This window comes from Cryptococcus neoformans, assembly GCF_000091045.1.
Source record: "Cryptococcus neoformans var. neoformans JEC21 chromosome 12 sequence".
Lineage (NCBI taxonomy): Eukaryota > Fungi > Basidiomycota > Tremellomycetes > Tremellales > Cryptococcaceae > Cryptococcus > Cryptococcus deneoformans.
Genome location: NC_006681.1, coordinates 724,159 through 751,920, shown reverse-complemented (window position 1 = coordinate 751,920; position 27,762 = coordinate 724,159). Strand labels below are relative to the sequence as shown.

The 27,762-nt window shown below is 48.3% G+C and overlaps 10 protein-coding genes across 10 annotated transcripts; 4 read left to right on the top strand and 6 right to left on the bottom strand.

The window, feature by feature from the left end:
* Nucleotides 1–131: 131 nt before the first annotated feature.
* On the bottom strand, nt 132–2,444 carry CNL06330 (purine-cytosine permease, putative). Its single transcript, XM_024658224.1, has 9 exons — nt 2,236–2,444; nt 2,117–2,178; nt 1,891–2,062; nt 1,731–1,833; nt 1,501–1,669; nt 1,325–1,447; nt 1,085–1,260; nt 912–1,023; nt 132–848 (listed from the first exon to the last, which is right to left on the bottom strand). The coding sequence occupies exons 1-9, from the start codon at nt 2,413–2,415 to the stop codon at nt 434–436; spliced, it is 1,512 nt and encodes a 503-aa protein (XP_024513889.1). The 5' UTR covers nt 2,416–2,444; the 3' UTR covers nt 132–433.
* A 562-nt stretch (nt 2,445–3,006) lies between these two features.
* Nucleotides 3,007–4,327, top strand: CNL06320 (hypothetical protein). Its single transcript, XM_024658223.1, has 6 exons — nt 3,007–3,242; nt 3,301–3,402; nt 3,460–3,504; nt 3,556–3,602; nt 3,661–3,692; nt 3,780–4,327. Exons 1-6 carry the CDS (start codon nt 3,069–3,071, stop codon nt 4,052–4,054), a joined length of 675 nt encoding a protein of 224 aa, XP_024513888.1. The 5' UTR covers nt 3,007–3,068; the 3' UTR covers nt 4,055–4,327.
* A 480-nt stretch (nt 4,328–4,807) lies between these two features.
* Nucleotides 4,808–6,712, bottom strand: CNL06310 (conserved hypothetical protein). Its single transcript, XM_568155.2, has 7 exons — nt 6,544–6,712; nt 6,465–6,482; nt 6,189–6,409; nt 5,992–6,099; nt 5,867–5,924; nt 5,645–5,760; nt 4,808–5,565 (listed from the first exon to the last, which is right to left on the bottom strand). The coding sequence occupies exons 1-7, from the start codon at nt 6,694–6,696 to the stop codon at nt 4,974–4,976; spliced, it is 1,266 nt and encodes a 421-aa protein (XP_568155.2). The 5' UTR covers nt 6,697–6,712; the 3' UTR covers nt 4,808–4,973.
* Nucleotides 6,713–6,955: 243 nt separating this feature from the next.
* Nucleotides 6,956–8,019, top strand: CNL06300 (gal4 DNA-binding enhancer protein 2, putative). Its single transcript, XM_568154.2, has 3 exons — nt 6,956–7,367; nt 7,503–7,678; nt 7,807–8,019. Exons 1-3 carry the CDS (start codon nt 6,985–6,987, stop codon nt 7,821–7,823), a joined length of 576 nt encoding a protein of 191 aa, XP_568154.1. The 5' UTR covers nt 6,956–6,984; the 3' UTR covers nt 7,824–8,019.
* A 432-nt stretch (nt 8,020–8,451) lies between these two features.
* CNL06295 (hypothetical protein) lies at nt 8,452–9,631 on the bottom strand. Its single transcript, XM_024658847.1, has 5 exons — nt 9,430–9,631; nt 9,191–9,333; nt 8,924–9,014; nt 8,768–8,821; nt 8,452–8,641 (listed from the first exon to the last, which is right to left on the bottom strand). Exons 1-5 carry the CDS (start codon nt 9,484–9,486, stop codon nt 8,609–8,611), a joined length of 378 nt encoding a protein of 125 aa, XP_024514677.1. The 5' UTR covers nt 9,487–9,631; the 3' UTR covers nt 8,452–8,608.
* A 249-nt stretch (nt 9,632–9,880) lies between these two features.
* CNL06290 (riken protein, putative) lies at nt 9,881–12,544 on the bottom strand. Its single transcript, XM_568153.1, has 6 exons — nt 12,174–12,544; nt 11,723–12,116; nt 11,524–11,671; nt 11,385–11,474; nt 10,796–11,324; nt 9,881–10,705 (listed from the first exon to the last, which is right to left on the bottom strand). Exons 1-6 carry the CDS (start codon nt 12,462–12,464, stop codon nt 10,307–10,309), a joined length of 1,851 nt encoding a protein of 616 aa, XP_568153.1. The 5' UTR covers nt 12,465–12,544; the 3' UTR covers nt 9,881–10,306.
* Nucleotides 12,545–14,004: 1,460 nt separating this feature from the next.
* CNL06270 (hypothetical protein) lies at nt 14,005–18,021 on the bottom strand. Its single transcript, XM_024658222.1, has 12 exons — nt 17,670–18,021; nt 17,284–17,622; nt 16,670–17,215; nt 16,148–16,603; nt 15,999–16,083; nt 15,927–15,951; nt 15,774–15,874; nt 15,605–15,724; nt 15,391–15,553; nt 14,878–15,340; nt 14,452–14,820; nt 14,005–14,383 (listed from the first exon to the last, which is right to left on the bottom strand). Exons 4-12 carry the CDS (start codon nt 16,577–16,579, stop codon nt 14,198–14,200), a joined length of 1,944 nt encoding a protein of 647 aa, XP_024513887.1. The 5' UTR covers nt 16,580–16,603; nt 16,670–17,215; nt 17,284–17,622; nt 17,670–18,021; the 3' UTR covers nt 14,005–14,197.
* An 88-nt stretch (nt 18,022–18,109) lies between these two features.
* Nucleotides 18,110–19,581, top strand: CNL06250 (expressed protein). The gene is made up of 6 exons (XM_024658221.1): nt 18,110–18,347; nt 18,405–18,487; nt 18,536–18,717; nt 18,774–19,127; nt 19,182–19,310; nt 19,365–19,581. Exons 1-6 carry the CDS (start codon nt 18,203–18,205, stop codon nt 19,381–19,383), a joined length of 912 nt encoding a protein of 303 aa, XP_024513886.1. The 5' UTR covers nt 18,110–18,202; the 3' UTR covers nt 19,384–19,581.
* CNL06240 (glutamate-5-semialdehyde dehydrogenase, putative) lies at nt 18,768–21,040 on the bottom strand. Its single transcript, XM_568149.2, has 4 exons — nt 20,795–21,040; nt 20,476–20,746; nt 20,097–20,419; nt 18,768–20,043 (listed from the first exon to the last, which is right to left on the bottom strand). Exons 1-4 carry the CDS (start codon nt 20,978–20,980, stop codon nt 19,441–19,443), a joined length of 1,383 nt encoding a protein of 460 aa, XP_568149.1. The 5' UTR covers nt 20,981–21,040; the 3' UTR covers nt 18,768–19,440.
* Nucleotides 21,041–23,953: 2,913 nt separating this feature from the next.
* Nucleotides 23,954–27,135, top strand: CNL06230 (expressed protein). The gene is made up of 3 exons (XM_568235.2): nt 23,954–24,629; nt 24,902–25,130; nt 25,182–27,135. The coding sequence occupies exons 2-3, from the start codon at nt 24,936–24,938 to the stop codon at nt 26,832–26,834; spliced, it is 1,848 nt and encodes a 615-aa protein (XP_568235.1). The 5' UTR covers nt 23,954–24,629; nt 24,902–24,935; the 3' UTR covers nt 26,835–27,135.
* Nucleotides 27,136–27,762: the final 627 nt, after the last annotated feature.

Sequence of the window (27,762 nt, the reverse complement as noted above, 5' to 3'; positions counted from 1 at the left end):
AGCGTCATCCCTGTACGTATCTACGCTGTAATGACTGGCTCTTTGAAAATCATAACAAGACTGCAACTACAAGTCTAGCCTGGCCTGGACCTGGACCTGGACCTGAGATTTGATGATAAATACTCGCTTAGGTTCGTTTTTCCAGTACCATACGTGTTATACCTGTATAGATAGCTTACTCGTTATACAACGACGGAGACGATCCCTAACATTTAATTTACCTAACTATCAAAAATAATGACCAAACTCCCAAAAGTCTCATTTATCATGAGACTTATCAGGTCCCAAAAACCCCTCTAATGGCCCCAGTACTTCTTTTCAAAGTATCGCAGTGGAATGAAGGTCGTTACTGCAAATCCAAAGGCCAGCTCGAAGCCCACATCACCACCACCTCCGATTTGTTTGGCAATAGGGCCGATAAACCAAGAAGTGTTCATGCCCGTTCCTCAATTAGCCATCCGTGTGTGCTGCGTGCATTCCAAAAGAAAGGGAAAAAATTGCGAAGTGAAGACTTACCAAGAGCAGCACCTGTCCATCCGAGACCTAAGGCAAAGAATCCAGCGACACCCAAAGGCAACATCCTCCAGTTTCTGTAATCATCTGGCACATAATTGTCAAAGCTGTTCTTCCTAAAGACCAGATGCTCAGTCGCCACGATGCCAAAGTACATGGTGAGCCAGTAAGCCAAGAAGAGAAGAAGGTGTTCAAGCACGGCAGAGAAGGAGTTTGCACCGGCGGCAGCGAGAACAGCGTAGATGATGCTGACAATGAGGGCGATGAAAGGTCGGGGGATAGCTTGGCAGTAAGGAGAGAGGGCGTGGAAGGTGTTGGTGAAAATATAAACATTGCTAAAGCGGGATAGAGGTAAATATTATTGGAAGAGAGGAAGGATAGGATCGAAGGCGACTTACGGTGTGTTGACAGCCACAGTTGACAAACCGAGGATGACAAGCAAGAATTTACCAAAGCCGCCACAAGGCTGAAGAAGACCGGCAAGTAAACCACCAACCGCACCATCGTTGACTATCCATACACATCCATCAGTGACTGCAGTGATGAATTTGGAAACGGAAGGAGGGCTTACACATCTCTTCCCAGTCAGGTCGGGCATTAAAGGTAGTGACTGCCAAAGCACCCATAAGCTCAATGAAGATCAGTGGAATCGCCAAGCCCCAGAAGGTAACCCAAAAAAGCTTTTTGGTGCTCGTCTCTTTGGGCATGGAGACGGTAAAGTCGGCCGCGAAACCGACCCATCCAATACTATATCATATGTCAGCACTTACATGTACAAATGACAGTAATGATTGATGAGATGACGACCCACGCGTATCCGGCAATAGCACAGCCAAATGTGAGAACACCGGCGGCTCCTACAGGTCCGCTGGGACCCCACGCGCCTGGGAGATCCATGTACTTGGCAGAAGTACCCATTGACACCAGAAAAGCGCTGTAGCCGAGCGTAAATCAGCTAGTAATAGGGAAGCTGGGGAGAAAACGTACATCAGAACAGGGTAACCAGCAAACTTTTCATAAAGGTGGATGAACTTGTATCCACAGAAGGAAACGATAAGACCAAGGAAAGCAAGGATCACAGCAGCAGCGATCACAGGTATTTGATGGGTGGTGCTGATTGCTCGCCAACAAGAGATACCACCAATAGTATTCATGGCTAGTAATGCGGAACGGCTCGAGGTCAGTGCTTTGGTGGCTTAGATAAGAAATCCGCGTACTGGCCCAACCACAACAAGCAATCAAGTTGAAGATAACGGGGATAATTCCGGTCCAGTAGCCAAGGGCAAAACGTGAAAGAACCATCTGACGAAGTCCAAGTTCCTATGAATTTGCGACTCATGGTGAGTACGTGATGGGTAAAGAAAAAAGGTCACATACTTTACCGAAAATGCACATGTAAGCGACGGGAGCGCAGGAAAGCAAGTTGAAGAAGACAATAGTGAGAGCGGCATCTCGAAGGCCCATACCGTAGTAGAGATGTCCCAAGTAGCCTACACTGAAAGTGCCGACACAAGAGTTGACAGAGAACCAAAGTGTGCCGTTATCCCACCTGCGTTTGGCCATCAGCTTCTGTCATCTAAAGATAACCAAGGATATTGCTTGCCAGCTGGTATGAGGCCTATCATCTTCTGGTACTCTTTCAATACCTCTTGCTTCAACGCCAAACTGCCATTTGTGTTAAAGATGTACCCGTATTCTGAGGGATAAGAAGGGAAGATTTACCCGATCAAACCAGGCCATGGCTTTCCATAAAGGGGCAGAGATACCCTTTCCTCGGGGTACACCATCTTCAGCCTGTAGAATACCACCTGCAGAGGCGTGATTATGTTGGCGGCCTGTTGGGGAAACAAAGCTTTGGGCTTCGATATCTTTTTCGTCGTATTCAGGTGGTGCGATGGACATGTTTGAATGATGTGTTTACTTGGTCCAAGATGAAAAGCAGTTCAGAGTTCCTGTAAAGGTTCCAATAACTGGATGTATATATACATACATTCAGTGCTTATACGTAGGCAATGGTGAGCATGCGATAGGTTAGAATTCTTTATCCCCTTGAACATCAGCCGAATATGCGTTAGGCTTAAGATGTGCCGTGGAAGGCCTTTTTTGAAACTGTCCGAGGATCTGTTGTTGTGAATGTCCGCGGGGGCCGCCGAATTTGCCCCTCGACGACCTGACGCGGCGTTCTACAAACTGTGAGAATAGCCTGTTTCAAATATAAAAGTTAAGACCTGGATCGGTCTTAGTTTTTAACTTTTAAGGTTTGTATGGGGAATTAACTAATATATTATCGGCAGCTAACTAAGAACGGTCGAAAACGGCCAAAATTAGCTAAGACCAATCTTATAAATTAAAAGTACAACAAGTTAAGATTGACCCAAGTAAAAAAGACGTCAAAAAGGGTTTCAAATATCACCATACAAAGTTAGCGAAATTTGATTCCGTCCAAGAACTAAGTTGCGACGCGAATTTTATTTATATTTGAAACGGGCTATTATTATATCTTCCATTGCATTTCTACGCTTGTACACGGTAAATTTCCACCAGCAACCTCGACTATGTTTATTCAGGCGATCCTCGGTGCCAGCGTCACTGCCATGGCTGGGCTCTACGCCCTCAAATCCGGAGCGAACCCCACTCATTCGGACAACGTCCCGTACGAAGTCGACCTCCACTGGATGCGCAAGTCTATTGAGGTGATGCCTCCCTGTCATTTCAACGCCTATGGCTCTGTAAGTGTCAACCGCGATGACTTTATGTAATTATCCGAGCTAACTAGCAGGGGCAAAGGTTATTGTGAACGCTTCTAACAACGAGTTGTTATGTTCTGGATACAACTCACAGCTTGAAATTGGAGACCCTACTGAACACGGTGAAGTTAATGCTATTCGTGTAAGCTTCTATGATTATTAAATTATCAAGCACAGGGCTGACCGACAATCTTTCAAGAACTGCGTTAAGAAGTACACAGAGCTTGGCTGGACACCTGCTCAGGTGATATTCTCACGCTTCACAAGCTTGTCGTATGACTGACAAGTCTTACAGATTACTGAAATCTGGCCTCAATCTTGGATTTACACCACCGCCGAACCGTACGTAACGTACTTGACATATCTGTATGTTACGCTGAGCTAAATATTCCCCGCCCAGTTGTCCCATGTGCGGCTCCACAATCCTTCAATGTACGTATTCCCCACTCTCCCACCATTGAGATCTACCGGCCAACGGGTCCAAAGTGAGAAATTGGTTTTATTAATGCCTTCATACAGCTGGCTTCAAACGAGTCGTCTACGGTACTTCGAGTCCCGATCTAGTCAGCATGGGTTGGACCGAATACCTCGTCTCCGTCCGTAACAAATGGCTCCGTAAAGCTGCCGTCGTCCAACCCGGTTTCGGCGGCGGTCGACCGGTCACACAAGTCGTCGGGCATGTGGGTAACAATGAGACCGACCCGCGACTCGCTTGGCAGTTTAACCTTGATTATCCTTGTCCTGAGGGGTGCCACAGGCATGGAGAGGAACAGATTTGCAAGCCTGTTGCTTGAGCATAAGGTGTTTTGGAGTTTTGGCAGAAAGAGGGAAAAGGATAGGGGATGATGGGGGGTTTTATGGATTCAGACAAAGAAGAAAATGGTTGTATCGTTGCATTGCGTGGGAAATAGCTTGTGGTTTCTTGGGAATGTTTGTTCGGCAGATGGGGGGACATTGCTTATTAGCATTGGGCGATTCATCACTACGAAGATTGGGATTGGTAGCATTTAGATACGAGGAACGAATGTCGCAGCAGCTGGCATAAATGCATAAAGACGTTTTTCATATATTTTACTGAGTAGCCATGACATCAAGGAATACATATACCTTGATCATTAACCTATCATCGGTCAACACTCTTCCTGCTGGTCAATATGCTGATATCCTAATTGCGATTATTCAGTGGCGATATGCCTATGACTGATTTTTATAAGAGGGCGTATATTTTAACAACCTTATGAACTATTTGGAAGGATAGAAGAACTTGAAGGACACTCCATTTGAAGGTGGGTTAAAAGGTGCTCAAAATGCTTATCATAATGTCTTTTTACTTTAGTCATTTATACGCATTTTGGAGGTTAGTTGGCTGGTTAAGACTCCCCTTTGTTTTACTTGTAATTAGCTTTACGTCTTGAGCTTCGGATGGAGGGGCCGGGTGGTTCCTTTCGGTAAGCTTATGACACCCACGAACCGGCCTGCCCTACAAACCATGCCATTCCGCCCATCTCTCGGAAACTGACAACGCGCTGGTTTACCAAGACGAAAAGAAATGCAAAGCAATGCAGAGCGAAGTACTATTGTATACTAAACAAAGCGGCTAGTTACTCTTCCGTATTGTACCAAATTCAGAAAAATCTAAAGTAATAAAACAATCCATAATTTATAGAGCGGGATGGTTTTCAATAATGTTTTCGTGTAAAACGAGTTCCCGGCTTACGCAGAAACATTCAAACTCTTCTTCGCCTCATGCACTTCACCCTCACTAGGCGGATGATCAAACACGGACCCGCCGATTGGTTCGCCAGGGGCTGTTTGGATGGCTAGGGATTCCATTTCTTTTTCTGGTGGGGCGGGGGCGGTGGTGGAGGAAGCGGTAGGAGCGGCACCGGCGACGCCATTTGCACTTGTAGCGGCAGCACCCTTCCCCGTCTTCTCTGACTTTTCATTCTTTTCGCCAGCCTTGACGATTTCTCCGCTCTTCACGGTCCCCTCTTTCGGCACGTACCCCTCCACCGCAGCTTTTATCCCATTCCCCGCAGGCGGGATCCACCCTTCCCTCCCCTTCCCCTCCTCCTCCTTGCCCGGAGGAGGCACCCGCCTCCCGTTCGGAGCAATATGACAAAACTCGGTAATCGTCTTCCAGTAAACGGAATAATCATATGTGAAATTATAGTCCCCACCGAACTCTGAGTCGAGGTGGGCGGCGGGGACGAGGTCGAGTAGACGGGGGTTGAATCGGATCTTGTCGCGGGTGATGGGGTCCATGAAGGGGGAGATACCGGAGAAAAAGGCGTTGATCCACCATCTGTTTTTATTCAGGAATCATATAGAGTCAGCCATTGTTTCGTTTGATTGCAAGGCGTAACCAAAGAAAAACGACATACGGCATGTTGACGACCAAACCCCTCCCAAGTCGTTCAACATAATGATTCTGGAGAATGTGGAGCACCTTGCGGGCTGTACCAATGGAAGGATTGGATTGGGATGTAGCAGATTTGTACTGTTCGTGTGATGGTGTAGGTGTCAGCGGGACCCTAAGGAGGAGAAAGGAGCAGGGGAAAGAAAGAGAAGGTGAGAAGTGAGGAGGAAGAGGAGATTGGACTTACGTCGACGATGATGGCGACTTGTTCTTGACCAGGAGGCATCAAGTCGATTGCTCGTTCACTACGATATCGGTCAGTAAACACGTTTGTCTAACCCCAAGAGTGGAAGGGGAATAAAAAAAACGTACAGATGATAGATAAGATGCCTAATTTGCCTCGGGCTCGTCTCGGTGTTTTCCCTACCGGGTCGCATGTAGAGGATTGGTCGGGCATCCATATCGAAGCCTGTAAGGATACTACGCGTAGACGTCGCGTCAGCCAAAATTCGCACCCAACCCCGTCCACCCCTCATTGGGCCCCAAAAAAGAGGAGAAGCAAATCTTACATCTTACCAGTCTCGGCCTCAACACCAACATCATCGGGCTGTATCAGTTCTGGCTTATACTCCCTCCTCCATTCCATCGTTCCCCTGATCCTGTGCTTGCCGTCATGGAGCTTCCATTTAGCGGCGCGCATGTATCGGGCATGGGTAGCAGGATCAGAAAGGAAACGCTGCTCCCAAGGGTAGTACTCGTCAGACTCTGGGAGGGCGATAGTTTTGGTGTACTGCCAAAAAGTGCATTAGTGCCTTCATTGATTCATCTGTGTATGGCAGACCGACCTCTTTGAGTTGCGCGATCTGTGGTGACAAGTCAGCGATTGACACCGGCTGCCGGCGGAGACAAAAGAAACGAACGTACGAGGCCGAGTTGATGATCATCATACTCCCACCTTTTCTTCACGCTCGATTCTTGCGGGGGCACGGTGAAGACCTCACTGGTCTTTGGGCCCAAGGACTCTGGCTTGAGGGAGGCGGTGGACGCCGAGGCAGATCTTGACTTGAAGAAGGACATGGCGGTGGGCGGGGTGTCAAAGAGAGACAGAGAGAAAAGATTGCTGATGAATTTATCGCTGCTCATAATCGGTCATCGACCGGATGACCGACCGCCGCTGACAGAACTCCTCGGCCACGCTCCGTCGGCGCCCAGCGTCATCATCGGGCAGCTCCACGCAGCCACGTGGTGTTACATAATCGCAAATGCCACATCACCCCAAACTGTCTCCTTTTCACCACCGCGCGCCGTGGGTTATAGCGCTGTTGCTAGCCCGTCTTTGAAACAACCCCCACCGCACACACCGCCATGTCCATCGAGAACCTCCACATCGCTGACGAGACCGAAATCCCCGCCGGCGCCACCGTCGAGCTCCACTCCCGCCCCGAGCGCAAGGCCAGGAAGGCTCTCGAAGGGCTCGGCCTCAAGCGCGTCCAGGGCATCCAGCGAGTCACCCTCCGACGAGCCCGCAACGTCCTCCTTGTCGTTTCTAGCCCCGAAGTCTACAAGTCCCCCGGAAGCGACTGCTACATCGTCTTTGGAGAGGCCAAGGTGGAGGACCCCAACAGTGCGGCGCAGTTGCAGGCGCAGGCTCAGTTGGCTGCCAGTAGCCAGGCCGCCCAGCAGGCTCATGCCCACGGAGGGTTCAAGGAGGGTGTGCCCAAGTCTTTGGAGGAGTTGATGCAGGATGCGTAAGTCCCGAACGAGCGAGCCGAACGTCCCGGACGGAGCGGAGGTGATGGGTGATGGATTGGCGGATGGATGGATGGATGGATGGATGGGGCCGAGCGCAGCGAGATGTGGTCATCACTAACGCTTCCTCTTAGGCCCTCCACCGACTCTTCCGCCCCTGCCCCCTCTGGCGAGGCTACCGACGCTTCCGCTTCTGGCGACTTCAAGGTCTCTGACGAAGAGATTCAACTCATCGTCGCCCAGACTGGTGTGGACGAAGCCAAGGCTCGAGAGGCGTACATCTCTGAAAAGGGTGACTTGATCAATGCTAGTATGTTAAAGTTCTTCCGTCCTTCCTTCTTCCTTGCTCCCTCCTTCATCTTTCATTCTCAAGTTCCCTACTTCCTACCTGCTGTAGAAAGAGTTAGCGCTGACCTTTTCTCTTCCCTTGATATCCAGTCATGAAGCTCCAATAAGCCACATCTCAGCAGCAGTAGAGTCAGTGTCACGGAGCGGACGAGAAGTCAGAGTTGGAGAAAAAGGGGGAATGGGGGGTTGTAAAAACCGAGGGAGGAGGCTCTGTGTAATTTTTGAATACTCAGCAGGGAGCGGATGGCGAGTAGGAGAGAGAAACAAAACAGGCATGAATCCAAAAAAATGCTTTGCTCCCATATTCGATTGGTTTTTTCTTGTCCATTTCGTGTTTCTGTCACGAGCCCCTTTTTTCCAAGCTTCGGAAGTGAAGAAATAAGGAAATAAGACATGCTAAATAACGTATCCATCCCTTTTGACAGGGAGAACCCATTCGAGTGTCGTAAGAGTCTGGTATGGCAGTATTCCCTAGATGAATTGCACATTACTGCAAACAATAAAGTGCAGAGTGCAGTGTGTAGGAAAGCGTCAAAGAAGCCCCACATCGAAAGGCTGGAAGTCCTTGCGCACAGGCCCATCCAGGTAGCGTTCGATCGAAATCTCCATTCTACGTATCCGAAGGGGGCCAGCTCCGATTGAGAATATGGAATCGCGAAACACGAGACACATTTCAGTCACTTTACCATGCCGGGGAGGGTCTTTTGACCACTCTCTTTTTGTGGTCCGAGTATCCCCTCCTCGGGCTGAACTCCCAAGTAAGCGCATCAAAGGAATAAAACGTAAACACAACGACTTAAAGATACAAATACATAAAGGCTAGCAGAGTCTAAAAGCCAGCCAGAGCAAAAAACAGCTCTCGTTCACCCTCTGACTAATATTCCAGTCGGGTCTAGCTTTGTTCTTGTCGTTTTTGGGCGTGGAACTAAAATCATCCTTTTTGTCAGATTTATACCAAGAGGATCCCCACACGATCTGGAAAGAGGAGAATAAATGGCAAAAGGTAGGAAAAGAGTTTGCAGGAAAGAAGGTGGCAGCAGAAAGCACGTACGATATCTTTTAATTGATTGTTCGCTTCGTCGAATTGTTTCTCCAAGTACTTTGCCTAAATAAAAGAAACGCGAATCCCAGCCCAAGGTCAGATGATGTTACACGCTACGCATACTGCACTACTCCCAGCAAGAGAGGAAGCAAGTGGAGAACATACCTTTTTGGAAAGGTTCTGAACGTCCTCTGCGAGTTGTTTCTCTTGCTCTACATTCTCCTTGTTAATCTCTTGTCGCGGTTGTTCGATAAACCTGGTTTTTTTCGTTTCTAGTTGTCAGCGGTCATGCTCCTCCGGGCGCTCATTTAGACCAGACACTGCCCAGGCCACGATATACCCCTACCCCCAAATGCCTCTTCATCATAATCGAATTATGATCAAGAAAGAGAAACGAAAAGTAAAAGGAGTGTGATGGAGACTGAGACCCACATCTTTCCAACGCCCTTGTACATCCCCCCGTCCCCAGGAACATTCCCGAGCTCTTTCACTTGTAGAGCCAAGATCCGACGCTCCTTCTCTTTAGATGTAATTTGGGCTTTGACAACGGCTAATTGTTTTTGGGAGGTTATCGCCTGGTTATTTTTAATGGTTATGGAATGGTTAGCACATGAATAATAGATGCACATTGAAAGGATAGGAAAGAAAAGGGGGAGGAAGAGGGAACGTACTTGGGTCTGGATTTGGAGGAGGATTTTACGGAGAGTGTCGTCTGAAAGGGTCGACATGTTGTGGCTTGCTTGTCTGATTTGGATGTAATGCTGCAGATTATAGGGGCGGCAGTTCGTTTAATACCTCAATATTATAGATCCCTATCTAGATGAACGTGTGATCGATGGGACTTGGGTTGAGACTTGATTAAATTGTGGTCCGACGAACGAAGACGGTGGATGTTCCGTCGGTCACGCAGAACGCGTTGACAATGTATGGAAATAAATGACCGTGGGAATGTCGACAAATCCGAACACGGATCGGCTACTACATGACATCTTCTCCAAACGGTTTTTTTTTTTGTTTCTGCTCAAGCCATCGTTGTTACCAAGGTCAATACATATGCATAACCAATGAAACGACGGAAGGACAGAGGAAGCAGAGTAGAAGATGAATAATGAACTGATCATGCATAATCTCATAAAATTCGTACGTACAACCTACAAATCGTATCCTGCTTCTACAGACATAGAAAAGAAGACATATTTACACTTGACACAACAAACAAATAAAGGACATTAGAGACTAACAAGGGCATCATGGAATCAATATAAACATTACCCGAAAGAGGTAAAGAAACATCGACATCATGAGACGGAAACGTATGGTGGCGTTAACGTTAAATATGGATGAATAGGTTAAACAAGTGTAAGCAAGAGCAAAGGTATATCCGAGGGGCGATTACAAATAAACAGGTGTGGAGAACGTAAGGTTGTACAGTCTAGCCTCGAGGGGAGTATGGCTGCGTTGGCCGGACTTCGAGGCAATGGAAGAAAAGTCATGAATGAGGTGGTGTACCGGTGAGTCCGAGCAATGGCGATGGCCTAGGAAAGACGCTCAAACGGACTCTTCTCCAGCGACCATCCTTTCCCTCTCCTCTTCTTCTTCCCCTGCCCCTCCCTCCTCCTCTCCCTCACCAAGCCTCACCCCCGTCCTCCTTAGCCCGAACCCAGGACCGACCCATCCAATTAGCCTTTCCCTCACATCCCTCCAAACTTCCGGCAACCTCCATGGTCTGGATGGAGACGATGATGTGCCTGGACCTGAGCCGAGGGTTCCTCCCCCCAAATTTGAGTTGAAGTCTGGGTTCGGGAAAGCGGCCAGGGTATCGAAAGAAGATGGAGTTTGCTCGGTACGATCAGCATCGACGGCCATGGGTGGACCGATGACGGGTGTCATGGTGGAGCCTTTAATCTTCACTTGAGGGAGCGTTACGTCTGCTCGGCATGTCGGACACTATTATCACCCCATATTAGCTTTTAATTCTCGCTGTTCCCGCTGTTCGTAAACATAAACAGAAAAGAAGGATAAATAAATGAAACGCACGAGCTTCCGCCATTTCATCAACCACTCGTCACATTCCTCTTTATGAAAGACATGTCCGCATGGCAAGATTCGGACAATGTCACCTTTTTCAAACGCGTCCATACAGATAGCACACTCATCTTTGGAAAAGTACCGTCTTGTCGGGCGTTTGTGTTTTCTGCTATTCCGGCTTGGGCCGGCGTTATCTGTGGAAGAAGATAGCGGGGGATGGGCAGGGAGGATAGGGGAGAAGGATGGGTTGGTCTCGGTTAAAGGCGGGAGAAGTGGAGGGGAAATGATTGAAAGATCGACAGGCGGTGGAGGGTGAGTTTGTGATGCATCGGCGTCTGTGGGATCGTTTAAAATGGACCTCTGAGAGTCATGTACCTCTTGTTCATCTGTAAGCAGACTTCTCTCCCCACCTTCCGGACTAGGACTCCCAGGCCCTTCGGACGAATCATCGTCCTTCTCCCAGACGATATCGGGTGTCCAGACTCGTTCGGGAAGACTGAGGACGACCATTGCTGGGGCACGATCTGCTTCACGTTGGCTTGAAAGACAACGTCAGTAAGATACTGCACTGCGTAAGGCAGGAATAAAGTGGACATACCGAACAACACGGAGACGGTGGATACCAATCATAGCCAATAAAAACAAGGTGGGCATAAGTATTGCAAACGAAAGTAGACCTGAGAGAGCGCTTTGAAACGATCAGCTTGACAGATACCAGGAACAAAATGATGACTCACTTTCCTTCATCGGAGCCTTCACTAATGTCAATGTATAGCCCCTGACCAGGGCTTTTTGAGCCTGTCTGATTGGCAAGCAAGTCTCTTAACCCAAGATATGACGCGCGAGAAACAAATACTGCCGGAATATAGAGACTATCTGTCTCCTCTACTAACAAAATCAGCAATCATACCTCCCATGAGCAGATACACAACCCACGAGGCGAAAACATTGTGATCAATCCCTCCCTCTTCCTACCCTCCGCGTCCGTCTCCCCAGCTCTCGCCTTTGTATCACCCACAATGACCGCATGCGCACCCCTATCTTGTGCTGCCATTGCTTTCGTCGCGAAGTCACATGTGCCCCTTTCGATCAGTGCAATCTTCACATCTTCCGATTTCCCAGGACGTGTTGGTGGTCGAGGAATGATACTGGACGGGATACATGCGAGTAGCTCAGAAGGGGAATGGGAGGCGGACGGAGTGAGGAATGAAGAGAATGGGAGGAGACGACCAGAGAGCGGAAGCGAGATGGATGGATGGGATGGGAAAGCGGCTGGGCGGTGGGGAAGGGTAATGTTTTCTGCTTTTTCTGCTCCCTTGGGGTCATCCAGCTACAATTAGGTTAAGTTACAATCAGTTCAGTTCGTTTAGACGTTCTAAAATCTTACATGGACAACAACTTCGCCCTCTCCGCCCAAAGCCAACCACCGACTCAACCACCCCTGTTCGGTCCAGACAGCCGCATGAGGCAGCTCGATGGAGTACTCTTGGACATAGCCCGTTCCATCATATATAGTTATCGCCTCAATCTCTTTCTGCCCGTGCGAAAAGTAAGGATAAGAATCGTAACTGCGATCAAGAACCTCTTCTGGACTAGTCAGAACGAAATGATTCGGGGCGGGAGATGCGTAAACGGCTGTGTTGAGAGCGATGGCCGCAAGTAGGCGGTATTGGAGCATACCTGCCGTGTGTGTGTGTGTTATTCACTACGAGATTTTGCTTGGCTAGCCGCAGATACGTAAATGAGAAATGTGACAAGGGAAACGGAATATGTCGGTCGAAGTGTGGAAGTGCTTGTGACGTTGCTTGATTCCTGCTGCTGGAGGCGATTGCGGTGGCAATTGTCAACATTTTCCCCGGAAATATCCTTTAGAACGGGCAATTTCGTCCTTTCTTTCCATGTATAGCTGGAACCATTATAACTATCATAAAGCAGACAAACACAATCCCTCCTCATGTTCACCTTTGATCAACCATATATGTACAGAATATTTGCGCTCAAGGACCTTCTATCCTCAATAATGCTGCTTGCCCTCAACAACGGGCTCCAACTTCATTTAAGCAACCTGTATTATCTCGAACGACTCATCTTTGGGAATATCTGGATATCCTGAGACTGAAATGGATGTTACCCTAGTACTATTACCTGGGGGTACCGCCACAGCTTTTCTGGAAGACAATGGTGGAAGTATTAATCTGGGGGAAGGCTGGCCTAGTAGGTAAATTAGTAGCCCATTCTGATGTGGAACCATATCGCCTGAGTTTACAACCAACTCTCGGTCGATCACACCTGTAAATGGCCAACCACTTCAGCCTCCTGCCGCAGCTGTCATTGGGCGCAAATCAATCTCTGCCATTTCAAGGACTGATTATCCTTATTTACGAACCATGAACTGACATAGATCGGGACAACATCGGCCAGTTCCTCAGTTTTACTTCCTTCCTCGGCTTCCGGTGCGGCATCCATCAAACTCCGTCACGCCGTTCGGGCCTTCAAGTTATGATCGATAAATACGCTCGATGCCATCGATTACGGAGACAAATGCAATCACCTAGTTTGATTCAATGAGGTTGGCCCAACACCAGTCACATCAGCCTTGCCACAGTTAAAAGGCTACATTACACACGACAACTGAAACGTTGTTACGGTGGTAATAACACTCCAGCTCCGTCCTTACCAGTCCTCCATTTCATTGGACCAATCGATTCGAGTAATTATTGCAGGATAGATTGTGCATCATCTGTTAGATGCTCATATACGAGTCCTCAGGCACACCATTCACCACACATAATATCCCCCATATTGAGTGGTCAAGAAGAAAAGGAATGAATCCAGTAGCGAACTAATCCAGTAGCTTTCTTCTGGATCTTGCCCTTGTAATCTTCCACGTCTGGTGCGCTTCCATATTGCATCTAGAATTGGGAGAATGTTCGGTGAGTGGCTGTATTAATTGAAAGAACAAAAGCGTCACTCGCAAATTCTAGTAAGGGTTTTAACCTCGGGCATATTCATATCATATTCCCATACGAGATGATTGTGAAGACCGGGCACCGTCATCTACGGCAAGACAAGAGAGGTAAATGTTGGACAGAAATGTTCTTTGCTTGCAATCGAGTTTCAATGCGAGAAAATTTTGCAGTATCCATGGTGTGACGACTTGCTGTTGACCAAACCAACCGTTTGGTGTGGTAATGCCCTAGCTTGGTCCAAGTTTCCAAGTATCCCAACAATGTTTCACGATGATTATTCTCCCCATTAATCACGAACATAATAATTTATTGGTTTTATTCATTTACAAACTCTAGAGCGTATTTGACATCTTCACTTCTCCAACATCTTCCGAAAACAGTTCCCAAAGCACAACAACACGATAAAAAAAAGCGCACCATTTCATCAGTTAAAATGGGTACCTTACGCCACATCTTCAGCAGTATCCAAGTTCAGTATCATCGCTTGGTAGAATCTCGCAAACTCGACAAGATCATCAGCGTTTGAGTATTCGTTGATGGTATGCGCTCCGGCAGAACCCGCCATGGGGGTGTATCGGAATCGATAGATGTTTGGGGTGAGGTCCCAGTAACGCCTTGTGTCAGTGTTCTGTTACACAATAATGGGTTCACTGTTAGCGTGATTTTCACAGACATAGGAGGATTCGAGGTTCTTACACCAGTGCTCATAAACGGAGCCATAATCAAATCATCGCCAGCTTCAAGCTCTACAATCTTCCCATCCTCACTGACCTCCTTTCTACTCGCCCACATACCTCTCGCTGTCCCCGCCATCACCCTCCAAGCCGGGTCTTCGATGCTCACAGGGCTATGGGGGGAGGGGTCGGTGTAATAGCCAAATGCTTCGTCGAGAATGACTTTGGAAGTGGGGGAGCCCTCAAAGACGGTCTCGCCCTCAAAACCGATGAGGGTAAGGTTGTAGTCTTCACACACAGGTTTGAGGAGGTTCAGGGTTCGGCCTTGGAGCTCGAAGTGGTTGGAAAGACTGTTGATTCGGTGGTTGACGATGGCAGTCACAGCTTCGGGCTAACATAGGTTAGTCAGACGGGGATCAATATTTGGAAAGCATAGTCTGATACGTACCAAAGCATTTACCTTCAGCCCACCCTGGATTATATCCACAGCTTGGGTAGTAGTCAACATACTCTTGATCGGATCACCCTGACCAGGACCGGCAGGTGCTCCACCCATCCCAACGCTGATGATTTCTTCAGGCAAGCTCTTCCAAGCCTTTGGATCTCCATCCTCAGCCTTGATAATCATACTTTTTAATCTTTTTGGCATGTCTTTGGCATAGGCAGCTGCGCAAGTCATAAACTCGTAAACAGGAGAAGACTCGGCAATAGTAGCTTCGTGAGGGTTGCGCTCGAGCTCCGCAATAAGCAAGGAGATGAGACCGATGGCTGTGTGAGGAGGAGGTACGGAAGAGTGTCCACCCAGGGTGGAGACGGTGATACCCAGGTCGTAGTGGCCTTTCTCAGCGACAGCCGGGGTAGCGAATTGCTGGCCCCAAGTGTTGATCATACCTGATCCCTCATCAATGAGGCTATTGATAGATGAGCTGATTTTCTGCATCGCTGGAGGAGAATAACACACAGAGCCATAGAGTTCCGTCCGTACTTGTCCAGGAGGTACCGAGCGATAGCAGGTGCGCCGACTTGGCCACCGCGTTCCTCATCGCTGCCAAAGCCCAGAATGATGGTCCTCTTGGGTTTGAAGTCAGTGGTCTTAAGGAGATGTTCGATGGCAGACATCACAGCTAACATTGACAATGATAAACAAGAGCTCATTCAAAGCCCGATGTGCTTACCAATCAGACTGCTCTTAGTGTCCGAAGCACCTCGACCGTGAATGACTGTGCCATCGTATTCGCCGCCGTAAGGATCATGGGTCCATTGGCTTCTAGTAGAGGGCAAGACGGGGACGACATCTGCAGGTAAAAATTAGTACATTGGCAGGATCAATCATGGAAGACATACCCTGATGAGCAGTAAGGAAAAGAGGTTTGAGAGATGGGTTGGAGCCTTGGATCTCGTAGACCAATGCCCAATCAGTCTCGGTCACCTCGGCCACCTCATAACTGCGCACTGATATCAGCATCCAGGTATGATGTATGCCTTCTCCATCCTTACATGAGAGGGAACGTCTTTTCGAGGACTAAAACCAGTCAGTGACTAGGGGATAAGATTGCGTAAGTCACTTACAAGCATGGAATTCAGTGAAGATTTCCCATCTAGGATCTTCATCGACGGGGCCCATCTCGTCGAAGACCTCGGTAGGGATTCGAACCTTTGTAAGAGTATAACTGTCAGTCTATCTGAGGTTCTGCGCTCATGTTTCAAGTGACACTCACAGCTTCCTGAAGCCTCTTGATAATGATATCCTTGTCCTCCCAAATCTTGCTCGTGTCGTAGCCGGCGGGCATGATAGGTTCTGCCTGGGCACAGAGTCCGTCTCTCAAGCTTCCATTATACGCAGAGTAATCCCCTTTGTAGGTGATAAGCTGGGACACGGATAAAGGCCAGGATGTGATAATAGAAGAAGCAGCCAAAAGACCGAGGACAATCAGCGGCCAACGGCGCTTGGATATACCCTCAGAGGAGGGTACATCGTTTGAGGTGACTGGTAGATAGATGGGACCTTTAGGCATGTTTGAGGAGGATATACAATGCTGAAGGATCTGAAGGGAACTGGAATGGCGACGCTGTGAACCTCCTGCTTTATGAGATGGTGTAGTCTCATATCTTTCATCGCACAAATCCGACTGCGCGGCCTTTACCGCCATCGGAGAAGGACGATACAAAACGCACTAAATGAATTAAGAAATTAGCCGATTTTCCTTATCTCGGCAACGCCGTCATATAAATCAACCCACTTCCAGTACGGTACTTTTTCTTCTGAGTCGCTGCTAGTATCTGAAAATGACGAGGAACCCTAAATAGTCGTTTTTGTTCCAATTCTCACCATCTTCTTTTTTTCACAGACTCGTGTTCACCGATAAGTTTTTATGTAGCCCACAAACATCACCGCAAGCTTTTGATCATTATATTGATCATTATATAACCTAACGTCCTAAAGGAACATGGAGTGACACAGCCAAGGAAGAAACTTCTCATGATCGAGATCGCTAATGTTTTTATCCACATTTAATTGCACTACGTCCTTGCTCGAAAGTATGATTTAGCGAAAGGGCCGGAAAGAGTATTCCAGATTCAAGGTCGTCGGTGGGGCACGACAGATCCTTGGTAAAAGGGGGACTTAGACACATTTTCGGATTCGCCTGATGGGGAGCTCTTTCGTCTTTCGTCAGCTGTGCCACGACGGCGATAGATGTAAGGATAATCCGCTGCGTAACGAGAGGTCGTGGTGGAATGTAGACCTTGTAACATGTGCAGACAATCATGATTGCTGTCGCAACGGTCTGCAAGCAAATTTCATCATTAAACAGTTCGTAAGATAGAAGACATAGGATAGGACGATGGAACATACGAGGATGAACTTGATATGGAGTAACGCTTTCCTAGTGATCAAGAGGTATCGAACGACATAGTCGCCCATCATCTCCATCATCTCCATCATAAAGGAGTTGATGCCTAGTCTACGTTCTATGCGACACCTTTCGGCATGATGGTTATGGTTCGCGGATTGAGCCTTACGCGGTGATCAAAGGTGTAAGGTTCATCTCTAGGTAATCGCGGAGGCCATCAAGCCCCAGTCAAGTCACGCCCGTCTTCTTTGGTCGACTACAAGAGGTGTGGACGAAGACACGCAGGCATGAGGAAAAAGCAACTTGGGTGACTGGTAGATGACGGCGACATGCGTGAGGTGCTGCTGGGACTGTCGGTGTGCTGATTCACAGAAATGCATAAACTCACGGCCATGGAGAACATCTATATCGACCATCTGATATCTCAGATCGTAGCGCTCGGGACTTGTGCCAAAGCATAGGCGCATACCACTTCGCCAGGTAGCAGAGAGCATAGAGGAATGGACGGTGAATGAAGTGCGCACAGGTCTCTTCCCATTTACCAGGGCATCACCGCGACCGTCAATCGGCACGGCTCGCACTCGTGAAGCATCTTTTATACCTACTAGATCTACGAGAATCGAGACGCCATCATAGGGGAGTGATCATGCTTGGATGGTATAAGATGAGCCAGATTGTTTGTTGGCGATTGAAGTACTCGTCCGATAGTTATGTACGTGGGCGACAATCCGTCGGCTGAGGTCCACAGCTCTCTTTACGTAACCGAAACAGACGTCATGGCTTTTGATCCTTCGTTCTTTGTTGCTAGTTCGTTGAGAAGCTTCTCAAGTCCTTCTTTAGTTCGATTTGATTTCCTGACAGCCATCTAGTCGGATTCACGACGCGTCCAAACGTTCAACAGCAGGATAAACCCCGACGAAAATGTCAGCTCCAGGCGCCATTTCAAAGAAGCTCAAGTTCAAGGGTGATAAGCCAAAGAAGAAGAAGAGATCTCATCACCACTCGTCAGGTGGAGGCGGAGGCGATGGAGATGAACTTGAAGCTTTGGCCGCTGCTGACCCAAGAGGTATGTGAACGGTAGACGCTGTGTCAAAGTGAATTTTTACTGATTTGTGTCTGCTAGGATGGATGTTCCCATCGAACCCTATGGAGATCAACGGCCCAGCTTACATTCTACTTCCTACCGAACCGCTCACCTGCCTTGCTGTAAGTCTGTTCGCTTGCTAGAAATACCTTATATTAACGAATTTGTAGTGGGATGCGACGAGACAGAAAGTATATGCCGCGCCTATCGACATTCCCCAGGCCCCCGAAGGCGCCAATGACCTCAGCGAATCTGAGATCCTTTTAACAATTGAGCCGACGGATGTGAACCATGTTTGGGTTATCTCAAGATTATCTGGAAGTGAAGATGTAGTGAGCTTGCGGACAAGTACGTAAGTCCATGTCCAGTCGCATTTGTTATGTGAAAGTCATTGAACGGTGGCTATAGAGGGACATTCCTCACCGCGAGTCCATCAGGCTCTCTAACAGCTACCACCCCTTCTCGAGGACCTCTTGAAGCTTTTATCCCCATCACTTCACGTTCCTCCTCCTCCTCCGTTTTTCCCACTTTCGCCCTTCAAATACAACACAACTCCAAATACTTTTCGGCAACCACCGTTGCTGGTAAAGCCGAGTTGCGAGCTGATGCTGACGATGTTGGCGAGTTTGAAGGTTTGAGAATTAAGTGTCAAAGAGAGTTTGTGTACAAGGCAAGGCAAGGAGAAGATGTGAAAGGGAAGAAAAGGATGGTGGATAGTGGACCTTCTGCGGCGTCAATTGAAGACGACGAGATGAGAAGGAAGTGAGTCGCTTTTCCAATCATTTTGTTTGAAATGTTGGCTGATGTTTTGACCAGTCGGGAAGCTCAGACATGGGGTGCAGGAAGGGTCAAGCTTTCTGACAAAGACAGGCGGGATGTAAAAAAGGCGAAAAAGGAAGGGCGATATGCTGAAGCGATGTTAGACCGCAGAGCCGCTCTGAAGAGGTCAGTCTGATCTTTTGTTATCGAGTTTGTTTGCTGATACTGATGTGCTCGCAGCGACCGATATGCAAAGTAACGTAACCAAATATTGTATCTTTATGCAACCCTATACAACCTATGCTTTTCTCCTTCCTTAGAAAGGAGGCTCGCCCTTGACCAAATCCTTATGCGTGTACCCTTTGCCACCCTTCTCGTGGTCGGCAATCACACTCCCATCCTGCTTCCTACTTCTCATCATGTACTTGTAGATGATCAGCCCATCCAGACCCACAGGACCTCGAGCGTGTGTTTTGCCTGTAGAGATCCCGACTTCGGTACCCAGACCATATCTAGTACCATCTGCAAATCGTGTAGAAGCATTGACAAAGCAATTGGCACTGTCCAGCCCTCGGCACCAAGCAGACATGGAAGCCTCGTCCTCGGTGACGATAGAATCGGTGTGGTGGGAAGAATGAGAGTTGATGTGCTGAATGGCTTCTTGCACAGACTCGACAGCCTTGACGGCAATGGTAGGGCCGAGGAACTCAGTGCTGTAGTCGGCGGGGGAGGAGGCTGTGACAAACTCGCTGGTTTTGGGGATATTGGCGTCTCGCAAAGCGGAGAGGGTCGCAGCGTCGCACCGAAGGCAGACAGAGTTGGACATGAGGGCAGATGCGACGGCAGGCCAAACAGTGGTGAGGAGAGAGGAATGGATTAGAAGAGTTTCGGCGGCGTTGCAGGCCGCCATGTAGTCGATCTGTGTAAGTTTTATATGAGCTGATGTGCGTTTGATAGGGAAAGCTTGCATACCTTGGATTCCACGGCAATCCTGACGGCCTTCTCTTGGACTGCGCTCTCATCAAGGTACACCGCACAAATACCATCGGCGTGACCCATGACAGGAATCCTAGTGTTGTTTTGTATACTCCTGACGAGCTCATTACCACCTCGGGGCATAACAAGGTCAATATATTTGTCCTGAGCGAGCAATGACGAAATCTCTGATCGAGTTGACACGGACTGGACGAAGGCTGGGGGGATGGATGTCTTGGCGAGAGCTTGAGAGATGAGGGAGGAGAGAAGGGTAGCGGTGTTGATGGATTCTTTGCCACCCTTCAATATAGCGGCGTTACCTGCCACGAAAGTCTTAACACTTCCAACTTTTAGTCTAAAGGTCACTACTACTTACCACTTTTGATGGCCAAAGCAGCGATGTTCACAACAACTTCGGGCCTAGCCTCAAAAATGACGAGCAACACGCCGACGGGACAAGTCACTCGATGGAGCTCCAGTTCGGGACCGATTTCCTTGGCAAAAGTAACGATACCAGTGGGGGCAGGAAGAGCAGCAACATCGGTGATACCTTGAAGCATAGCTTCGAATTTTCCAGGGCGTCCCAGGTCAAGACGGGAAACAAGGGAAGATGAGAGTTTGCCAGTAGCAGCGAGGGCCTCAGCAGCCTATTCCTGATTTCAGGATCAATGACGAAATGGCAAGAGGACACTGACCTCCATGTCTTTCTTGTTGGCAGCAATGATTTCATCCTTGGATGCTTGGAGAGTTTCTCTGATGGCTTTTAAAGCGACATCTCGTTCAGAAGGATTCACGAGCTGAGAGGCCTCAAAAGCTCGTCGAGCAGCGATGGCGATAGATTCGGCCCCAGAATTTGACGCGGATGCGATTGAGTCGGCCATTTTAGACGCTATATCTACGAAATATATGTGTACAAGAGGAAGATGTAAAAGGATGAGTCGAGTGATGATGAAAATGAGCACCGATGGTTTAAATCCAATGATGTGGAAGATAAGCGTGCCTGTCCAAAACACTCCGAATTCCCCAGAAGACTCGGAGACCTCGCTGTTCGGTACGGTACTTAGTATTTGTGCGACATTGAGTCACGGCAGCGAAGAGGTATGATGAGGGTTATCCTGTGATCTGTAGCCTGTGTGTGCTGCAGTCTATGGCAGATCAACATGGATGAGAGAAGATAAGAACGGAAAAGGCGGCAATCCCAGCGGTCGTTAGTGGACGGATAAAAAATATGCTCACGCCGGCATACGTCTGAAGTCAGTATACACAGAATCCACAACAGTTATAATCATCTGTTTTCTGATGTTTGATGTTTGATAATTTCATAACAACATGACGATCAACATTTAGATATTTCTACAAGACCTAAGACAGATCATAATATTCTGAAAGTGAACGAACCGCTCCGGCCAAAGATTACGATAGATAGAGGATCAACCGATTAGCATCCATGCTGTTTTCTGTCGGCTGATGATATTCAGGTTTAGACCTGGCGCTTCTCCTTTCTCTTGTGGAGTCAATGCCCTCGGCTCTTTGGTTGCCTTTACTCCCGTTTCCTCTCTCGCATTCTGTTCCCAACCTTGCTTGATTTTCTCTCTTGGAGCATAAACCCAAGCATGGGATCGCAGATCATTCATCACCAGGACCGTAAATGAGTGCTACATGATGATGGATAGCTATCCAGGCGTCTGTTATATTCTGAAGTTACGTACCTGGATAGGCGGTCGTTATTCCCGGTTATGAGGTTGTGATGATAATATCCACCTTCATGGGGTAGTAGTCTCATCTTAACAAGCATGCTTGCATGGCAGACTGATGACCCAAAAACCACGCGGATACGCTCCTCCTGGACTGCTTCGGGCCATAGCCTGGCTTTGTTTTCTGATCTGACGATATCTAATTTTATCTGAGACTTTCGACTCGTTTTGTAATAGTCACTTCGGATTCTCGTTGTTGGCTTTGGGCTCGCTAAAGCAGCCTAGCATCATTACCTTGCTCTAATCTTTTCTGCGATCATTGTTGGGAACAGGGTCGAAGGCTGCTCATTTTCCTGCTTGCCTAGGGCGAGTTGGAGATATTGGACATGGTATGCATTGAACTCGACCCAGATAGCTAACATTAAGGGTCAATTCCGTGTGCTGAATACAATGACATTGCCACGACAAAACAAAAAAGACAGCCTTGATCACATTTTCGAGGCCCTAGAGTTATAGCAAGTGACAGACGAGCCGAGTTTCGAGCTTACTTCGAAATAGAGCTGAATATGTCACGCTGCGTTCATAGCTTATCTTGGTTTGAAGTAATCCAGCGAAAATACTACTTGCTGTTCCTTTCTGCATGAAATCTGCTGGCCGAGCGGGGAGATGAGCTTCAGATCATGTTAGATAAGGGCAGCAGTGCCAGAAGAAAGTAGTTGCGTTGTCACTACACCGAATGACGGCTTTTTTTTGCTTGTCCGGAACGAGTATTACATAATATGGCGATGATGGGATCCCCCTCAACGGTAGGTCGACACAAGCCCCTCGACGGACATTGGCTCGTCGACACAAGTCCCTCCTCGGAACTTACCCCTCCTCGGAACTTATTGCTCGTCGGAGACGAGCCAATGTCCGTCGAGAGGCTTGTGTCGAGCCTACCTCAACGGCCTCAAGGGCCTCAATCATATACTTGTCAAGAAGATAGAAGTTCCACCGGTCCGGTTGAAGATTAGGAAGGATGACCAGCCAGCTTCGGTGCGTTTTGTCCCGAACTGCAATCATAACCGCCGAACAATCCCGAAAACTTGTGCGATCGGCGGTCATGACCGTCCGCTCCATTGCCGATGTTGCCCCGCATAATATCCCCGGATCTGGAAGTCGTAATTCTTGCCTTAGCTGCGCAGGTTCCAGACCCTCAGGTTGATAATGCTGTGGCTGATCGAGTGGTGCAAATCCGCATTCGCCACGAGCCACGAGCCATCTCCGCAAGAACGAGAGGGAGGGGGAAAATCAGTATTAGTTCCAAGAGGAACGGCCCGTCGAAGGAAGGTGTTTAAACCGGAATTGACGGAGCTAAGTTACCACACTCAAAGCCTCAGTCCTCCTCAGGCTTTGGTTTCGTGGTCTGGGGATATGAGCATCCAGCGGTCCATCGTATCCCGAGCGTTGCTGAGAACGAGGAGTGTGAAAAACACTCTTAGTTGGACAAAACCACCGACGCAGGTGATCTGAAGCAGAACAGATGCCGAATTAAATAAGAACAACTGAGATGTGTGAACGTTTGTGGAATACATACCGAACACGCTGCTGTAAGCTAGGTAACTAGCAAGCATGATCTGAGCCTAACGCGAGCGTGTAAGAAGAGATAGCAAAGATCCTCGGGAACTCCCAGTCACTGATTACTCGTCGGCTTTTAGTCTAGTGGTTCTTCTCCTGGTTCTCCGAGCAACTATTATTGCAACAACAACGGTCTTACTTTGAATGCCTTATAGATAGGCCCATAATGCTAGTATGATGCTTCTGCAAGAAAGAACAAAATGCTGTTTGCATATGTTGCAAATATGCATTGTCATGGCGATCGAACGACCCTCATGCATCTCCTTGGGTTGCATTTTGTGCATGTTGGTTTCGATATTCACTCCAGAGGTCCGGAAAAAAAGGCTGGAGGAGTCGTCGGTTCTCGGCCCAACAGCCGAAATCCGGAAAAAGGCGTGAACATGACTAGTGGAACGACTCCGCAAAAGATCTGCAGCGGTTTGTAACGGTTGAAGCGGCAACGGAATATCGGTTGGGGGTTGACTCTGAGAAAGAATACGAGAGGATACATAGGAGATGTATGTTTATTCTTTTAATTCCTTTTCCTTCATCACATCTTGACCTATCCGTTCGTCGAAAACAACACCCAAGTCACCTTTTGAGGGACCCCGCTCTGTGGCCAGGCCAGACGGGCGGCATCCGCCAAGCTTCACTTCAAGGTACCATTTACTGCGGAATAATTCTCTCTTCGCGCACGAGGTCGACCGGAAAAACCGTCTTCATCGGTTGTCTCGACAAGGTCTCAAGGAGAAGTTTTGCTCTTTTCTTCTTGATCTCTTTCTTCTCTTCTACATCTACACACTACTGTGGGAGGAAGACCCCACAGATAGAGAAAGGAAGCTTGAAAAAGCGTCTCCTCACCACCAAATACCCCTCTCCATATCCTTTTTTTTTTTTTTTCGTTCCGTTACCCGTCGCGGACCGGTCGCTCCGCCCATCTCTGTTCATAGAGCACGACATCTTTATACACTCCTCGAAACCGATCCTTAGGCGTCTTGGCCACATTCCTTTGTAGGTTCTTGGCCTAGTAATCGAGTATCTCGCCTACTCTTTTGATTCCCATTTAAGGTCGCGACATTACCTATATTCTATCGATCCGCTTATTACGCGACAGCGACAATCAGCATACGCGGATTTGTCGGTAGCTTTTCCACTCTAGACAAGATTCGACTCAGCAACCTTGTCAGTTTAGTATCGGCGCGTAACGTGTTTCGAACCGTTACAGGTGTCTTATATTCATGTGAGTGCATACTACTTCGATGAGTGGGGGATGGTTCCGGCTTTTTTTTTTTCTTCTTTTTTTTCTTCTTTTTTTTCACACGGATCGACAGCGTTTCGAACGCCATCAAATTCCAGGCTCGCGTTCTAGGACAAATATGGGTTCATCAGATCGGCGTCATTGCCGCAAGCCTCATTCGACACACAATATTTCTCCTTTATGTTGTTTATTATTGCCACCATCCCCCGATGATATATATCACTGCAAAGCACAATGCTGACTGTGAAAAACAGATACATATCCACATCCAGTATACGGCCGCACGTCATGTCTGTCTTAGACCCATTTCTTATCGCCCATCCTCCGGCGAGGGCGACACACTTGAGCGCTCAAGCAGAAGAAGCGCCTTTTGAGGTGTATTGTATAGTGTGTGACAAGCGGATAGTGCAAATAGAGGCTAGCGAGAAGGGGAAGGAGGGTGAGAAGAAGTCCAAGAAGAAGATGGCTGGTGGAACTATCAGGGTGGGTGTCTTGAGTTAACAACAAGAGGCGTATAACTAACCTCGATGGCAGGTCAAGAACCCCGATGGGACAACAACTACGCGAAATGCTAATGGCAAAGTGATTCGTCCACCGCTCAAGCGGAATCCGAATTCCGCTGCGCGTACAGCCGTTACCAACGCTGCGAAAGGTCAATGTCTCACTCGAACAGAGACTAACGAAGGCGTTGTATCTCCATCAGAATCTCCTCAATCCAAGAAATCCCCTCCATTATCCAGCAGTCCACCTTTTAAATCCGCGATCTACTGCAGCCGAGAATGTATGGAGACGGATGCTGGCAGGTCAACAGAGGTTTACAAGGACCTCGCGCGCACCATGTCCTTTGACTTCTCCAACACTTTCTTCTCTCCTGACGAAAATGTTCCCGTCACCGACCAAGGTAAAAGCCCCAATGCTCCCCCATCGCCATTGTTTGTCTCTGGTAGTGATACCGAATCATCAACTTCGAACTCTGCCGGTTTGACACGTGACCACAACACTTCGTCATCTGCTCCCAAGATCATGGATTACTTTCGATTCTCCAAAGAGGATTCTGATCGGACGTGGAACGAGATTGAGAGGCAGAGGCGAAGCTCGATGCAGCCCGCTGTACGTCGTCCTGCTCCTAGCACTGAGAGCTTGACGAGCTTGTGGCATCAAGAGGCTGAACTGGGACAATCATCAAGTGGTGGAGGAAAGTTGAGGGCGATGACTCCCTTGCATGGTTGTGTATCAAACAAAGAACGACGTCCTTCTGGCAGTGCTGAGCGCTCTGCTCCAATTCCTGTTCGACCTATCCCACGATCTAACATGAGCCACACATCACTTGTCGGCTCATCATCCTCTTACCGCTCCACCGCTCTTCCTGTCGATCTCGGCTCTGCTCCTTCGCACACTCTCGGTCTCTTGCATTCTTATGCTTCAGCTTTTTCAGTTCGAAGCTCTAACAACACTCCTAGCAGCTATACTCAACGCGGCTTTGTTTATCCTGATGGTACTGTTGTGCCCTCATCCGTTTCTCCTCCGATGGCCGCCTCGAGAACAGATAGCACCTCCAGTATCACACGCCCTGTGGGAGGGACTATCAAGGCCAGGAAGAGCGAGCCGACATGGGATAGCTTTGGAAAGGTGGAAGTGCAGGCGCACAACGAGAGAATACACCGTCGGTCCGGTGCCGGTGCCAATGCGTGTACCGACTCTACTCCTGTTGCTGTGCCTCGACGCAGGCGAGACATCTCTTCCGGTCCGTCTGAGAACACCCCGAGGCAGAACTTGGAGAGGGAAGGGAGTAACTGGAAGATCACGTATGTTGTGCCGGCAGGTGTCGAGAGGCAGACTACGGTGAAAAGAAGTCAAGGACCGGCGTGTTCTTTGCCACCCGATAGGTATCATCCCCAAGGTGTTCTTATCCCTCGCTCCTCTGCCCAATTATCAACATCCAATTCCACCGCCTACGGTTCTCACACCCCGTCTTCGCGTCATATGCCCCTTCGCGCTGCTACATCCGCAGCTTTCCCTGATATCGGCGGCTTGAAAGTTTCGGACGACAAAATCGTCCCAGTGCCCAGCTCGCAGAGCGTGCCAAGGAGGATCGGGTTCAACTGGGACCAGGCCAAGGGCGTGAAGACGTATGAGATTCCAGGAAAGGTGGATAGGAACCCCAAGGGACTGTTCTACTTCCAGTAGGGCAATGTTTTGATCTCTTTCTTCTTGAGCTATACCCAGCCATCTTCGATACCAGGTTTCAGGTTTTTTCGCACAGCGCATACCAATCATCAGTTGTATACATCTCAGCATCAAACAAGGGCTTGTACATCGCATTTTCTTTCGTTTACTGAACCACGGTGTTTCTTTATTTCTCGGTCTCTTTAGCATCTTTACCGGTAATTATTTTTGAAGAAAGTATAGTGACATTATTTGTACTAGAAATTGCATAGTTGTAAGCACTTTTGCTTAGCGGGGCGGAATGAATCATATTGTATGTGGCGTCCATAGCTATGAATATGACTACTATCCAATAATTGATTGAAGATCGGAGGCGCCAGATATCCGCAACGAAGATAAACGGATGAGGGGTTGTTGTTAGCGCAGTAGAAAAAATGACAAGCGGTGTATTTAGCACAAACGAAACACATGACAAACAGCAGTGCAGCGGCTCTTTTATTTTGGGGAGGAACAACGAGGCTATGACGCTGTGTTTACGGTATACCGCTAAATAAACTTGACAAAGAGACCTCATGTATTATATACTTCGTTTGGAGCGTTAAGTTCGAAATAATGCGATAGGCGGCGCATACAGTCTATAAAGACTTGATCATGAGGGGTTATCAAAAATTCTGTCATCTACTTCAACAAGTCATCGGTTGTGCAAGGGTTCTGTCCGCTCTCTACACCCTCGCCGCGCCTTGGCATCCGCTTTGACCTGAATGCACCTATATACTACTGTCTTACTTTCTTTACAAAGTCCTCTAGATGTCTTCTCTGTATTGCGTCTAAAATAATGTTGAGGAGGCATCGTTCTTAGACGTGTCGCGTAACGATGCATGCCAAACCTATGCTCTGAATTTGCAGCTCCCCTCTCCTCCTTAGAAGCAACAACAACAAAAGAAACCGC

Coding starts and splice junctions, on each gene's coding strand:
- CNL06240 (XM_568149.2), bottom strand. CDS start 20,980: ATGGCCGACTCAATCGCATCCGCGTCAAATTCTGGGGCCGAATCTATC. Junction 20,420..20,475: donor TGCTTTGGCCATCAAAAGTG/GTAAGTAGTAGT, acceptor CTTTCGTGGCAG/GTAACGCCGCTATATTGAAG. Junction 20,044..20,096: donor GGATTGCCGTGGAATCCAAG/GTATGCAAGCTT, acceptor AAACTTACACAG/ATCGACTACATGGCGGCCTG.
- CNL06230 (XM_568235.2), top strand. CDS start 24,936: ATGTCTGTCTTAGACCCATTTCTTATCGCCCATCCTCCGGCGAGGGCG. Junction 25,131..25,181: donor TGGCTGGTGGAACTATCAGG/GTGGGTGTCTTG, acceptor CCTCGATGGCAG/GTCAAGAACCCCGATGGGAC.
- CNL06330 (XM_024658224.1), bottom strand. CDS start 2,415: ATGTCCATCGCACCACCTGAATACGACGAAAAAGATATCGAAGCCCAA. Junction 1,448..1,500: donor GCTGGTTACCCTGTTCTGAT/GTACGTTTTCTC, acceptor GCTCGGCTACAG/CGCTTTTCTGGTGTCAATGG. Junction 1,261..1,324: donor TGTGCTATTGCCGGATACGC/GTGGGTCGTCAT, acceptor CATATGATATAG/TATTGGATGGGTCGGTTTCG.
- CNL06300 (XM_568154.2), top strand. CDS start 6,985: ATGTCCATCGAGAACCTCCACATCGCTGACGAGACCGAAATCCCCGCC. Junction 7,368..7,502: donor GAGGAGTTGATGCAGGATGC/GTAAGTCCCGAA, acceptor GCTTCCTCTTAG/GCCCTCCACCGACTCTTCCG.
- CNL06295 (XM_024658847.1), bottom strand. CDS start 9,486: ATGTCGACCCTTTCAGACGACACTCTCCGTAAAATCCTCCTCCAAATC. Junction 9,015..9,190: donor TACAAGGGCGTTGGAAAGAT/GTGGGTCTCAGT, acceptor GAAAAAAACCAG/GTTTATCGAACAACCGCGAC. Junction 8,642..8,767: donor ACAATCAATTAAAAGATATC/GTACGTGCTTTC, acceptor GGATGATTTTAG/TTCCACGCCCAAAAACGACA.
- CNL06310 (XM_568155.2), bottom strand. CDS start 6,696: ATGTCCTTCTTCAAGTCAAGATCTGCCTCGGCGTCCACCGCCTCCCTC. Junction 6,100..6,188: donor GAGGCCGAGACTGGTAAGAT/GTAAGATTTGCT, acceptor GTCTACGCGTAG/TATCCTTACAGGCTTCGATA. Junction 5,566..5,644: donor GGTTTGGTCGTCAACATGCC/GTATGTCGTTTT, acceptor GAATAAAAACAG/ATGGTGGATCAACGCCTTTT.
- CNL06320 (XM_024658223.1), top strand. CDS start 3,069: ATGTTTATTCAGGCGATCCTCGGTGCCAGCGTCACTGCCATGGCTGGG. Junction 3,505..3,555: donor TTGGCTGGACACCTGCTCAG/GTGATATTCTCA, acceptor CAAGTCTTACAG/ATTACTGAAATCTGGCCTCA. Junction 3,693..3,779: donor CGGCTCCACAATCCTTCAAT/GTACGTATTCCC, acceptor GCCTTCATACAG/CTGGCTTCAAACGAGTCGTC.
- CNL06290 (XM_568153.1), bottom strand. CDS start 12,464: ATGCTCCAATACCGCCTACTTGCGGCCATCGCTCTCAACACAGCCGTT. Junction 12,117..12,173: donor AGGGCGAAGTTGTTGTCCAT/GTAAGATTTTAG, acceptor ACCTAATTGTAG/CTGGATGACCCCAAGGGAGC. Junction 10,706..10,795: donor TGATGAAATGGCGGAAGCTC/GTGCGTTTCATT, acceptor GGGTGATAATAG/TGTCCGACATGCCGAGCAGA.
- CNL06250 (XM_024658221.1), top strand. CDS start 18,203: ATGTCAGCTCCAGGCGCCATTTCAAAGAAGCTCAAGTTCAAGGGTGAT. Junction 18,488..18,535: donor AACCGCTCACCTGCCTTGCT/GTAAGTCTGTTC, acceptor ACGAATTTGTAG/TGGGATGCGACGAGACAGAA. Junction 18,718..18,773: donor GTGAGCTTGCGGACAAGTAC/GTAAGTCCATGT, acceptor CGGTGGCTATAG/AGGGACATTCCTCACCGCGA.
- CNL06270 (XM_024658222.1), bottom strand. CDS start 16,579: ATGGCGGTAAAGGCCGCGCAGTCGGATTTGTGCGATGAAAGATATGAG. Junction 15,952..15,998: donor CTTCACTGAATTCCATGCTT/GTAAGTGACTTA, acceptor GACTGGTTTTAG/TCCTCGAAAAGACGTTCCCT. Junction 15,554..15,604: donor CACTAAGAGCAGTCTGATTG/GTAAGCACATCG, acceptor TGTCAATGTTAG/CTGTGATGTCTGCCATCGAA.